Source organism: Mauremys reevesii, linkage group 26 (assembly GCF_016161935.1).
Source record: "Mauremys reevesii isolate NIE-2019 linkage group 26, ASM1616193v1, whole genome shotgun sequence".
NCBI classification, from domain to species: Eukaryota; Metazoa; Chordata; order Testudines; family Geoemydidae; genus Mauremys; species Mauremys reevesii.
The window spans coordinates 6,219,674-6,232,320 of NC_052648.1; the positions used below are offsets into that span (position 1 = coordinate 6,219,674).

A 12,647-nucleotide genomic window follows, 5' to 3' on the forward strand; every position below is an offset into this window, starting at 1 on the left:
TGTGGGTGGGGGCGAAGGGGGAGAACCGTGACCTTTTGGCACTTTTGTGCTAGAACTGGCCTTGCTGGCCAGAACGGCCACTTGCCCAGGAGGTGCGGCAACTCCCTGGCCGCTCCAGGATCTCGGCCCTGCTCTGACGGGTGCAGAGCGGGGTTTCGAAACAGCATCTTTACTCCCACGGCTCGGGGGAGGGCTGGAGCCCCGGCTCTGCCTAGAAATTCCAGCCTGAACCTGCACCACCTTCCGGCTGAAATTCTCAGCCAGGGGCTACGGTTCCAGGAAACTGGGTAAAACAAAATGGCCCTTTCTTGTTTTGGACGGGGCGGGGATTTGTCTGACTTTCAGCTGGCTCCAGTGCCGGCTTCCCGCCCCCTGTCTTTATGCTCCCGTTTGGCATAGCCTGGAAGGCTCGGGCTGCGGTTGTGGTCTCCGTGGTGAACTGTGATTACAAGGGCTGGGCGTCGAGGAGCATCCGTCCCTCTGAATTCCCCGCTACGGCCCCGTCTCTGAGCGAGGGCCCTTCTGCAGCTGGGGGGAGAGCGGGGCCCACGGGCGCGTTCTCTCTCCGGCCCAGGGAGCTTTGGAAGAGGAAGGCAGTGCCAGTGAGCGGCTAGAGCGCTGCCCCGGTACTGAGCGGTGCTGAGTCTTAACCCCTTGTTGGCCGCAGACGTTGGGCAAGTCACTTCCCCACCTGTGACGTGGGGCGGGTGGTGACCTTTGTAAAATGCTTTGAGAGCGACTCGTGCAAAGCGCTCGGTATTAAGGCCAGAGAGCTGGCGACACGGCGTGTGCCTTGGTCTTGTGCGGGCGCATCCAGTGCCGCACTCGTGGGTGTTTTCCCACATGCTTTGCTCCCTCTGGCAGCGTCGCACCAGCCTCCCTTTGCCCTTAGGCCGGGGCTGGGAGGGGAGGGTGACAGCTGTGCTTGGGCTTCCCCCGGTGTGTCTTCAGGCTGCGACCCAGCGCAGAGGCCGACGCGGGCAGCGCGTCGCCCCCAGCAAGGTGAGAGGCAGTAGAAGTTGCTCAAATCTACAGAAGCAGCAGGTGGGGGTGGTGAATGCTGGTGGTATCCATGTCCTACAGCGACGGGGGTGAGATACGCCCCACTGCAATGACCTGCAGCCCAGGGGGTGCGCACTGAGCCCCCTGCTCTCTGCAGCATCCCGTGCCCAGGATGAGGCCATCCAGCCCCTCACCCCCTGCTCCTGTGCAGTGGCCTGGTGCCCCAGCTCGGGGTGACGGTAGAAGCCCAGGTTCTAGCTGAGCACGGGAGGGAGACGCTCCCGAACTATTCCACTCCCCCCAGGCCCAGGTGCGTCCCCGTGCAGAAAGGGGGCTGCTAGTTCAGCACGAAGCTAAGCGAGGGGGTGCTGAGCTGGCAAGGGCTGGCCAGGCAGTTGGAAGGAGAGGTGGGTGGCAGCTCAGCCCCAGACTGGATCCGCCCTCGATTCAGCTGTCTCGAAACCTGTTTTTCCTCTTCACAGGGCAGGGGCTTCGGCTGGGCTCAAGCTGCCAGTGACTCAAGCTGGCTGGCCTGGGGCTCGGCTGCTCCAGCCTGTATTCTGCTGGGCAAGGGGCCTTGGCAAGGAAGCCGGTGCAAGGGCTGGGGGTGGGAAGGCACCTGGGGGGCCTCTGAACTCAGGTTTCCTGGAGTGTTCCTGGTATTCTAGCTCCAATGTCAGCTGGGCGGCAGCCGCCTTCCCTGAACCTGTTCACGGCGAAGCTGGGCTTGGAACCCCGGTCTCAGCCATTGGCACGAAAACGGGGCTTTTTTGAAGCAATACCTGGTTCCAGGCCGCTGGCAGCAGGATCGTAGGGGGGTTGCGGACGCAGGCGCTGTACCGCTGTGGACAGGCCGGAGCTGGGGCCGACCCAACGTTGAATTCCCTCCTCTACCTGACTTTCAGGGAGCTGGGCGGGAAAAGATTCTGCAGCAGGCCGAGCACGGCCTTGTACTGGGCTCATGTTTGTTCTCCTGCAGCATGAAAACCAAACGCTGCATCCCCACCGGCTGCCGTGCAATGGACGGGTAGCCTCTCGGCCGCTCAGACGCAGGCTCCTAAGCCTTGTCAGGGGCCTGGTTGGTGGCTGGCAGTCGCAGGCCCTCGGCCGCAGGGCATCACCGCATCCAGCCGTTACTAGCCGCCACGCACTCTGCCCCATGTGGCTGCAGCCAACACGGCTGCCCCGGCTGCAGGCAGCCCTTCAGCCACTGCTCATTTCTCCAGCTTGTCGCCTGCAGCCCCTGCTGCTCCTCAGTGTCACAGACAACCCCTCCCCCGCCCCCCCAGCTGGGGTGGGGGGGGCTACTCCTGCTTTAATTAGTCCATAGCGCTTTGCAGGAGCCTCTTAAGGCTCAGGCTTTGCAGCCAGCTGGACCATTTCCCACCTCTTAGCCTCATTAGCACCTCCTGCTTCTCAGGGTGGGCCCTGGAGTTGCCAAGTGGCTAATGGCACAAACCCAAACACACTTGCCCCGCCCCCTGGGCTAAGGCCCCGCCCCTTCTCACTACATTCTCCCCTCCCTCTCTTGCTCACTTTCCCCCACCCTTACTCACTTTCACCCGTCTGGGGCAGGGGTACAGGAGGGGGGGGGTGGGTCTGGGAGGGAGTTTGGGTGCAGGGGGTTGGGGGTGCAGGAGGGGGTGTGTGGTCTCTGGGAGGGAGTTGGGGTGCAGGGGTGTGTGTGGGCTCTGGGAGGGAGTTGGGGTGCAGGGGGGGGGTGTGGGCTCTGGGAGGGAGTTTGGGGGTAGGAGGGGGCTCCAGGCGGCGCTTATCTCCGGCAGCTGCCAGAAGCAGCGGCATGCCCCTGTGGCTCCTAGGCCCAGGCTGGGGCAGCCCGGTAGCTCTGTGCACTGCCCCTGCCTGCAGGCACCGCCCCCACAGCTTCCATTGGCCACGGTTCCTGGCCAATGGGAGCTACGGAGTCAGCGTACAGTGACCCCTACCCCCCGGCCACCCCTGCCTGTGCCTAGGAGCTGCAAGGACATGCCACCCCTTCCGGGAGCTGCACCCAGCCAGGGCAGGGAGGGAGCCTGCCTTAGCCCCCCTGCACCACCCCCGCCAACCAGACTTTTGGCCTATTGAAATCTACCCGATTGCTTTCAGTAGCAAGCAGGAGATTGGCCATGAGTCTCCTGAAATCGGCCTCAGTGCGGGAGCATTGGCAACCCTAGGCACTGCGCATCCTCCAAGGGGAAGGGGCGGGAAGGGCTCTGCACTGAAGACCTCACAGTAAACCCCCAAAAGCCTGGGAGCCAGGAAGGATCATCTCCATTTTACAGCTGAAGGACTGAGCACTCATGAGAGGAAGTGACTTGCCCAAGGTCACCCAGAGAGGCGGTAGCAGAGCTGGGATACTCACCCGGCCCCACCAAGGTCCAGCCCAGCACCTTAGCCCCAACTCCCCCCTCCCTCCCCTTGCAGCAAGAGGACGCAGCCAACATCAGCATCTCTAGGGAGGACACCAGCTCCTTTTCCACCAAGTCACTGAAGCAGCAGGTGTGTTTCGGGGGGGCTCTGGCTGTAATCCGGGCAGAACGCTCACGGCGGAGGTGTCTCATTAGCAGCCCGGGACCCGTCATCTCCCCACCCCCTGTTTTTCCAGGCTCCATTTGACATAGCAAATCGACGTGCCGAACTGGGCCCCGTGCTTGTCCCCTGCCACGCGGAAAATCCCCACATTTCATTACGCAGGGATTGAACCCGCGGCCTGTTAAATACATTTATTTACCGAGGAGAAATTACAGCTGTTTTCTCAACAGAAAATTGGCGTCATTAAATCAGTAGTAATAATGTGGGAGAAGTGGCAGGACCCAGCCCCTTCGCTCGCTGAGTGATAACAGCATCGCTTGCACCTGTAGCAACAGCCCTCTGTGCCTTGGGAGCCGGCCATTGCTAGTCCCCTCGGGCCTGGCCTCTCCCTCCAAAATCCCCACGCTAGTCCTTATTCCCCCACGTCCGCCCCTGGGAGGACGCGGGGAAGATGCAGAAAGGAAGCGAGGCGTCTCGTGTCTCCAGCCGCCCGCACCTGTTTGCGTGTGGCGGAAGCGTCACACTCAGCCTGAAGAAGCACCGACAGGGCCCGTCTCCGAGCCGGGAACGACCGCGCGAGGCTCTCGGGCCGCTCTGCAGCTGAAGCAGTGGGGAGGGGCCCCCACTCCCGGTGCACGCCGCCTCCTGAGGCCGCGGCGGGTGGTTGGCCAGGCTGCCCCGGGTGGCGCCGGGGTTTTGGTCACGGTGCAGCTCGGTCCCGGCAGCTCCGAGGCCCACCCCCGCACGCACGCCTCAGTACACCACTTCGTAGACGGTGGCTTTCTTGTCGCCGGAGCCCGTGACGATGAACTTGTCGTTGATCGAGATGTCACAGCTCAGCACCGACGAGGACTCTTTGGACTGAGAGGGGGTGGAGGTTAGGAGAGGGAACCTGCCCCTTGGGTGGCCTCGATAGTGATTTAACGAGTGGCGGGGGGGAGGGAGCTCAGATCAGGGCTAGGGAGACCAGTGGCAAAGACTGGCCCAGGCCTTGTTCTGAGGGGAGTTAAAATCGGAGCCCGACTTTCTCTCTCTCAGCACTCCCCGATCTCCGCCTGCGGGCCGCTGGGGCTAAAGGTCATTAAAACCAAGGGAAAAGCCTCCCACTGATTTAACTGATGCTCTGTGTCAATCAGGAATTAATTCAGGACACTCCTGTTCTGCATCGTGCAGGAGGTCAGACCAGGGTCCGATCTGGCTTTGGAATCTACGAACCTGGCTTTGGGGCAGTTACTGACGGGCTGGGCAGTTGCTCCCACCCTACGCATTGCCGGGGGTGAGGGATTTAACCGGTATGTGCCTCCCGGCAGAGTGCCCCTTCCTCACCTGGAAGATGCTGGCTCCGTAGGGCGTCCTCCAGGCGTTCAGCAGATTGTCCTTCCCTGTGCTCACGAACCATTTACCTGCAATGGGAGAGTCCAGCGGGTCAGCGGAGGGCTGTCGCGTGCACGGACGAGAGATACAGCAAAAGGGGAGACGCTGCCCATAGGCGTGGGGGATTCCAGCGGCATCCCACAAGCAACCACCTGCCCTGGGAGCAGAGGACGATGCACCGGGAGCATCCAAAGCACAGCCCGGGCTGGATAAACTGTCAGCCCGCCTGTAAACGTGGAGTCCTATCCATGCAGCCGTCCAAGCCCTGCCCAGCTCCATTCCATGTTCTGGGGCTGGAGGGGAAACTGAGGCACAGAGTGAAGCAGTAACTGACTCAGTCACCCAGCAGGACAGCGGCAGAGCCAGGAACAGACGCCTTTTCCCGAGTCCCAGCCACTGCTCTGCCCACTAGGCCATGCAACCCCCTCGGCCGGCCCGAGCCTGCGTCTGCACTTGCGCGCACACTCCTACCGCAGGAGGCGAATTTGAGGGAGAGGACGCAGCTCTCGTGGAGGTGGAGCTGGTATTTCTCCGGCTTGGCCACGTGCAGGATCTCCACGTTGCTGCTCTCCATGCCGACGGCCAGCCACTCCCCCGAGGGACAGTAACCCAGCGAGAAGATCTGGGGAGAAGGCAGAGTCAGGCCCCAGGAAGCGGGTCCCTGCCAGGCTGGCTCTCCGGGGGAGGGGAGAGCACAGCGCCCGCCCCCACCCACTCGGGCTCTGCAGCGCCCCGTCGCCCCCCTACCTGGGAGCTGAAATCGTGCTGCTGCAGCTGGCGCCCCTCCCGCAGGTCCCAGCACCGCACCGTGTTATCCAGCCCCCCCGTCCACAGCTTGGTGCCGTAGTTGGAGATATCGATGCAGCTGGCGCCGTCCGTGTGGCCCTGGAACTGCCTGGAGGGGAGAGCGCGGCCGTCAGGCACCGTCGCCTGCGGCAGGTTCGGGTCCTGTGGCCGGGGGCACCTCCCCTCTCCAGCGCTAGCCAGCCGCACCGCACTGCATCCTGGGAAGGGATGCCCAGCAGGTGGCAGGCAAACTCCGGCGCTCACCTGACCAGAGTCCAGTTCTGCAGGTCCCACACCAGCAGCCCAGGCCCCCCTAAGTCTGACGGTCGCCAGCCAGCAAAGGTCACCCAGCTGATCCTAGCCGCATGCACTTGAGCCAGGGGCTGTGCAGGGAAGGCCCCGTGAGATGGGGGGGGGGCTCACCTGACCATGGTCTGGTTCTGCAGGTCCCACACCACGATGTTGCCGTCGCTGCAGCAGGAGAAGCAGACCTTGGCGTCGGGGCTGATGGCCAGGGCGTAGCAGGCGGGCGCCGAGGAGGTCAGCTCCGCTTTGATGCGGGGGGTGGGCGCGGCCAGGTCCCAGATGGACAAGGTGCTGGCCTCCCCGCCCACAATGAGGCTGCGCCCGTCCGGGAGGAGCTTGCAGGAGCGGATGTAGTTGTCGCGGTTCTGGGGAAGGGAGAGGGAGGAGCAGCCTTAAAACCTGTCACGGCGGAGGGGGGGTCCCTGATCCAGCGCCCCTTAAGGGTCAGTGGAAAGTCTCCCCTGATTTCACAGGCTCTGGATCAGCCCCCCGAGGCCGGCTGCAGGCCTGCAGCCTCTCTGTGCCGCCTGTCCTGCCGGGGGCGCCTGTGCCAGGGACTCAGTGGAGGTCAATGGAATTCACCCTGCAGGGCTCAGCCACCAGGCTCTGAAGCGCTCCAGGCCTTGACGCAATTTCTACCTTACTCCAAAGCAGCCCAGTTCCCCACCTCTGCTTCCCCCCAACCTCACCCAGTGTCCTGCCCATTGCCAAGAGTCTAGGGCCCTTGGCAAAGCAGCCCAGGGTCCAGTCTCAGCATCAAGCCATTGACGACGAGCTTTATTCTGTGCCTAGCAGCCCCATGGTGCTAGGTGCTGCGCGCACACACACACACACACACACACACACACACACACACACACACACACCCACCCACCCACCCACCCCCGGTTTACAACTGGAACACAGGCAATTAAATGACTCGCCCGAGGTCACACGGGGAATCAGTGGCAGAGCCAGGAATTAAACCTGGATCTCCTGAAGCCCCGGCCAACGCCTTACGCACAAGCCCATTCGTTGTCCCGGGTGTCAGTGCCCAGTCACAGAGACTGGCCTGTTTTACCCTCCACCCCATTGACGGTCAGGGCTTCTGAGGCCCAGGGGAGACAGAGAGCGCCCCACGCAGGCTCTGAACAGCAGTGAAAAGCACAGGGAGCTCTCAGCACATACCACAGTCAGCCAAACCTGCCCAGCCCCCCTCTAACACCTCCAGCACCGCAGCATCCGGCCCAGCACTGAAGTGACCCCAAACTGCTGCTGCTTCAGTCCCAGACCCGCCGCGCTTGGGACACTTCGTTGCCAGCCTGGGAGCTTGGGGCTTACGGAAGTTCCACCGGGATTAGGCATTTCAGATACAGGCATTTGAGGCCACCAGCTTCCACGCTAGGCCGTGCTCCCCCCTCCAGCCTGCGGCCTCCTCACAGGGCGTTAGGAGCCGAACTACCTTGGAGGTTCTGCGCCTGAGTTCTTCCCGATCGCCCCTGCCTTCCAAAGCAGCCTCGGGGGCACCCCTTGCCCTGGCAGGCTGGCGTACGCCCCTGCGCTTGCTGGCGCCGTCACGGCATTGCACATGGGAGGCCTCGGAAGCGGAAAAGCCCCAGTGTGTGTGTGGGGGGGGGCATGAGGGACAAAAACTGGTCAGAGATGGGAGGAGAGCAAGTGCCCCCCTCCTCTCCCCCAAGTGCTGCAGCCATGAGCCGTCCTGCCACGCTCCACAGCACCTTCCAGTCGTGGCAGGAGCGCCAGAGTCTCTGGCATGCTAATGAGCCGGGCCCCCGGGGGGCAGCTCAATTATTAATTGCTTTTCCTTTTGATGAGGGTTTTCTAGCGACGGACCAATTCCAGTCCCCGCCGATGCTCCCGACGTGCTGGGGAAGCAGGCCTGGGACGGCCCCAGCTGACGCGCACATAGATCATTTCCCACCACCGCCTGGGAAAGGTTCCTTTGCCGGCTCGACAGGGGAAACTGAGGCAGGGCTTCACACACACAGAGCCCAGCCCACGGTGGGCACACAGCAGCAAAGCCAGAACTAGAACTCGGGGATCCTGAGTCCAAACTCTGTGGTCCAGTCCACCAGCCAAGAGGGGCCTTGGCGAAGGTGCCACTCCAACAACCCTAGTGACAATCTCCAGTGCGTATCGACTGCAGTACGGGACCGGTGCCTTTGGCTGCTGCGGCATACAGGGCCAGATCCTCAGCGATTTTCCCCAGCCAGGGATCTGGCCCTCAAGGGTAGCAAGGAATTGTGTCGGAGCCAACGGCCGCTCTTTCATCCCCATGCCCCATCCCCTTACCAGGCAGTCCAGCTGCGCCACAGGCGTCTTGGTCCCAGGCTGCCCCACGTCCCACACCTTCACGCAGCCCTTGCCCCCCGTGTAGACGTGCTGGGTGGAGTTGCTGATGGTGACGGCGCAGACCACCTCGCCGTGGGTCAGGGTGTGGAGCTGGCGGGCATGCCGGGGGATGCCGGTGCCGATGAGGGCGTCAGGAGGGAAGGGGACCGGCTGCATCTGCCCGTCGGCGCTCACGTGGAAGGAGTAGGCGCTGGAGGAGGGGGAGAGGCAGGTAAGTGCTGGCAGCCTTAAAGGGACGCAGCCCTCCTGGGCGTTACGCTCCGTGGCTGGGCTTCTGTCACTCACTTTTGTCCCGGAGCTTCCGGCTGGCTGTGCTGAGGATTCCCCCTGCCAGGGAGGGTGGGGGTCACACGCTAGACAAGGAGGGGGCCTCTCCAGGCAGGTAGGTACCCAGCCCCATTACTGTAGTAGCTGAGCTACTCCCAGCCTTCCTCACAGCCCCCACCCCAAGAGGCAGGGCTGTAAACCCCAGCGCCTAGATGGGGAAACTGAGTCACAGGACAATGACACGACTCAGTCAGGGCCAGAGCAGGGAATTGAACCTAGGGCTCTGGAGTCTCACGGCAGAGCCCTAACCACTGGTCCATCCTTCCTCCCGGCTGCAGCATGGCCTTGACCTGTTTATTACCGGCTTCACGCAGAAGCTCCTGTGCAGAATTCTGCCGTGGGCTGGTGGGAGCCTGGCTCGGTGACCTGCATCCCACCACCTCCCCCTGGGGCATCCCAAGCCCCCAGCACAGATTTGGCTGCACTTACGGTTTCCCACCGGGGATGGCCGGCAGAGAGGAGGAGACGGTGGCCGCCCTCAGGTGAGGGTGAGACTCAAACGCCACCTGCAAAGCAAAGGGAATCTGGTCCACAAAGCGGCGTGGTGGGAAGGGGCCACAGGAGTTGGGCCTACAGACGAGCAGCGTCCGGCCGCCCTGGCTTAGGACAACCTCTCTGGCTATCTCTGCAGCCTGTTTCCTCCAAGAATATACGGGAGGGAGCAGCGGCTGACACCAGGGGCCACAACCAATCTCCTCCTAGAACTGGAAGGGACCTTGAAAGGTCATTGAGTCCAGCCCCCTGCCTTCACTAGCAGGACCAATTTTTGCCCCAGACCCCTAAGTGGCCTCCTCAAGGATTGAACTCACAACCGTGGGTTTAGCAGGCCAATCCTCAAGGCCTGCTCCTGCTGACGATGGCAGCAACACACACACACACACACACGCCCAGTGTCGGCTGGGGGAGGTGCTGGGGTGTGAGAGGGGAAAATGTGTGTATTGGGGCACTAGGGAGTGGGGGTTCGGGGGGGCTGTGGGCAGGGGGCGCTGGCCGGGGGGGTGCGTGGGGTGCTGTGCATTTGTGCAGGGGTTGGAGGGGTGCTGGCCATAGTGGATCCAGGGGGGCTCTGGCCATTGGGAGTGGGGGGGAGATGTTGGGTGAGGGGGCCGTGTGGCATGGCACGGGCTGGCCCCCAAGGACAAGGGGCACGCTGGAAGCACAGAGCCGGGTGGGTCACTATGCGCCTGGCAACTGCCGGTCTGTAAATAGTGCCCTCGCACTGGGCTGGGCGGAGTGGGGCCGCCCCTGCCATGCCCTGCCCCATTGCCCCTGGCCGGCCCCTCGCTCTGGGGACGGACCTCCTCGTGCCATGCTCCATCGCCTCCCTGGGGGCCCACAGATACGTTTGGCCACAAAAGGTTAATCCGGCCCTGAAGGTGCCCCACTGTATGTGACTGGCCCATGCCCTGCACTGAGCTGCCCCCTGTTGAGGTCACCACTGCTACTCTCCATCCCCCGCACACATGGGATTTTGGGGAGCGGGGGAGGGAAAAGGGCCTTTGCAGGAGGCAGCTGGAGCTGAGCTGGCCTCCGCCCCGGCCCGTGCGCGACTCACCAGAGGGGACCGTCCGTACAGCACCGTCCCGCTGACTTGCGGAGAGAGGTGGATGCTCACGTAGGAGCTGGGGGCCGCGAGCTCACCGTTGATGGCGGCGTGGGGCACCATCCCGAACGAAGACGCGTAGGTGCTGGGCACGCTCAGGGGGCTGCGCAGAGCTGGGGGGTTGAGAGAAGAGACGCGGCCACTGAGCAGCACCCCTGGGCGCTGGCTACCTGCATGATGGCAGCGTAACGCCCCAGGGTGGGTCATTGAACCTGGGACCAGTGGATCTAAATGCCTGAGTGCCAAGAGCCAGCTCTGCTAGCCAAGGCTGGAAGCCAGGAACTTGTGAGTAGGTAATATTTGTACCACAGTAGCACCACGAAGCCTCAGCTGAGATCAGATCAGATCAGCTGCTGCCTCAAATGTCTTAGACAAGGCAGACAAAGGGGAAACTGAGGCACAACTGACCTTGGGCATCAGCGGCAGAGCCAGGAATAGAACCCAGGTCTCTTGAGTCCCAAGCCAGCGGCCCTAGCCATGCTGCCTTTCAAACCCTTGATGCAGAGGCCCCGAAATCCCTTTAAACTGGGCTCATACTGAATTAAGCTAAATCAGCGCAAGTGAGTTCTAAGCTGATCCTGGTGCATTCATCTCAGAAGTTCTCCTGGTTTATCAAGATCCATTTCCATCCCCTCATCCGAGTAATTTTCTAGCACAGACAAGGGCTTCATTTCTCAAATTCGTGCTCTATTTCCACTTCGAAAACTGCCAGTCTTGATCAAACCGTTTCCACCCCCCTCTACCCAGCTTTCAGGCGGGCCGCGGGATGCATTTCTATTAGCTGAAATCCCCCCCTGACGCTCCACGGCTCCTCTCACGGGAGGATTGCAAAGCGCTCTCCAAACACCAGTTCACGGGTAATGCTCCCGGTTTACAGATGGGGAAACTGAGGCACCAAGCGGCAAAGTAACTCGCCCAGCATCACCCAGAGAGGCAGAGCTGGCCTTTAACATTGAGCCACACCCCTGGGGGCTTTCAAGTGATCCCCACTTATACAGCTCAGGGCAGGGACCGTGTCTCTTGCTGTCTGTGGAGCATCCAGCACAATGGGGCCCTGATCTCAGTTGGGGCCTCTGGGCACGACTGTGAAACAAACAACAAACTCTTGCAGGGCCCAATCCTGCACCACTTACTCAAGGGAGTAATACGTCAATGGTGCGGCTTCTTCTGGCTACCGGCCAACCTATCTCCAAAGGGATACTGCAGAACTAGAGGGGGCCCAGAGGACCTAGAAAAACTCTCCTAGGAAGAGAGATTGAACGGACTGGGAGCATCACCTGCGAGAGGAGGCGAACGGAGGGCACAGGCTGGAGTCTCAAAAATACTGAATGGTCCTGAGAAGGGAGATCGGGAGCTTCCGTCCTGTCTCCTAGCACAAGCCCAAGAGTGTCCAGTGTAAGAGTTTGCTTGTTTTCCGTCTGCTTCTCTCTCTCTTTCCTGGTTCCTAAAATCACAACGTAGCCGCAGCGGCTCAGTCTAGCCACCTACTACGTTCTGAGGAACTCTGACGGGGTTGGGACTGACACCTTTCAGCTGCAGTGTAGACGTAGCCTCAGGGTACACACACGCCCAGCACCCACAGAAAAATCCAGCACTGGGCCCTGGTCTCTGGGAGTGGCCAGTATCTGATGCGTCAGAAGGAGATGAAAACTCTCCAAAGGCACCTGGGCTACAGAGCAATACGCACCTTGGTGGGGAGGAAAATACATTAGATCAGAATAACTCACCGCCCCCAAAACCAGGGACCCTTTGTAACTAGGCACCGTGTAGACACATCAAAAGAGATGAAAAGCTGATGATTTCTTTTGCACAGATGGAGTATTGAGGCAGAGAGAGAGTAAAGCCTAGATCCTCAAAAGGTATTTAGACACCTGAATCAATGGGAGTTAGGTACCTTTGAGGATCTGGGACTAAATGACTGGCTCAGGGCCACCCAGGGAGTCTGTGGCAGAACTGGGAACTGAATCCAGATCTGAGTCCCTGTCCAGTCAGTGCCGTACCTACAAGATCATCCTTCCTCTGCCAGATCCTTCCTGACCCCTTCAGCCAATGTCTTGAAGCATGCGCTTTGATCACTCTTGTTTTCACATGAATAGCCAGAAATATTACAAGTCAGAAACAATGCAGAACCCTTTCCAAAAGCCAGACACAGTATTCGTCACACTGAATTCCTGCAGCAGAGAGTTCCACAGGTTGACACAAACCATACTATGGACCCACACCTGAGAAGCAAGGAGGGCCTTGCATTGCACAGCAGGCTCTCAGCAGCTTAACACATTGGACCTGTTGGTGTAATTGACCCACCCGCCGTATTACCACGGCAGAAGCGCTTCCATAAAATTGGCTGTGATATGGGTGGAAATCC

General features: G+C 61.1%; 1 protein-coding gene across 9 annotated transcripts in view; it reads right to left on the reverse strand.

The window, feature by feature from the left end:
* Positions 1-3,710: 3,710 nt before the first annotated feature.
* Positions 3,711-12,647, reverse strand: part of TLE2 (TLE family member 2, transcriptional corepressor) — a 35,925-nt gene continuing 26,988 nt past the window's right edge. For all 9 annotated transcript variants that reach the window (XM_039515326.1, XM_039515325.1, XM_039515327.1 and 6 more), the window contains 8 exons: positions 10,235-10,395; positions 9,109-9,185; positions 8,293-8,542; positions 6,118-6,365; positions 5,656-5,803; positions 5,380-5,530; positions 4,861-4,937; positions 3,711-4,395 (listed from right to left, as the gene is read on the reverse strand). In XM_039515326.1, the coding sequence (XP_039371260.1) occupies positions 4,288-4,395; positions 4,861-4,937; positions 5,380-5,530; positions 5,656-5,803; positions 6,118-6,365; positions 8,293-8,542; positions 9,109-9,185; positions 10,235-10,395 (1,220 nt within the window). In that variant the 3' untranslated portion in view covers positions 3,711-4,287. The remainder of the gene's footprint in view (positions 4,396-4,860; positions 4,938-5,379; positions 5,531-5,655; positions 5,804-6,117; positions 6,366-8,292; positions 8,543-9,108; positions 9,186-10,234; positions 10,396-12,647) is intronic.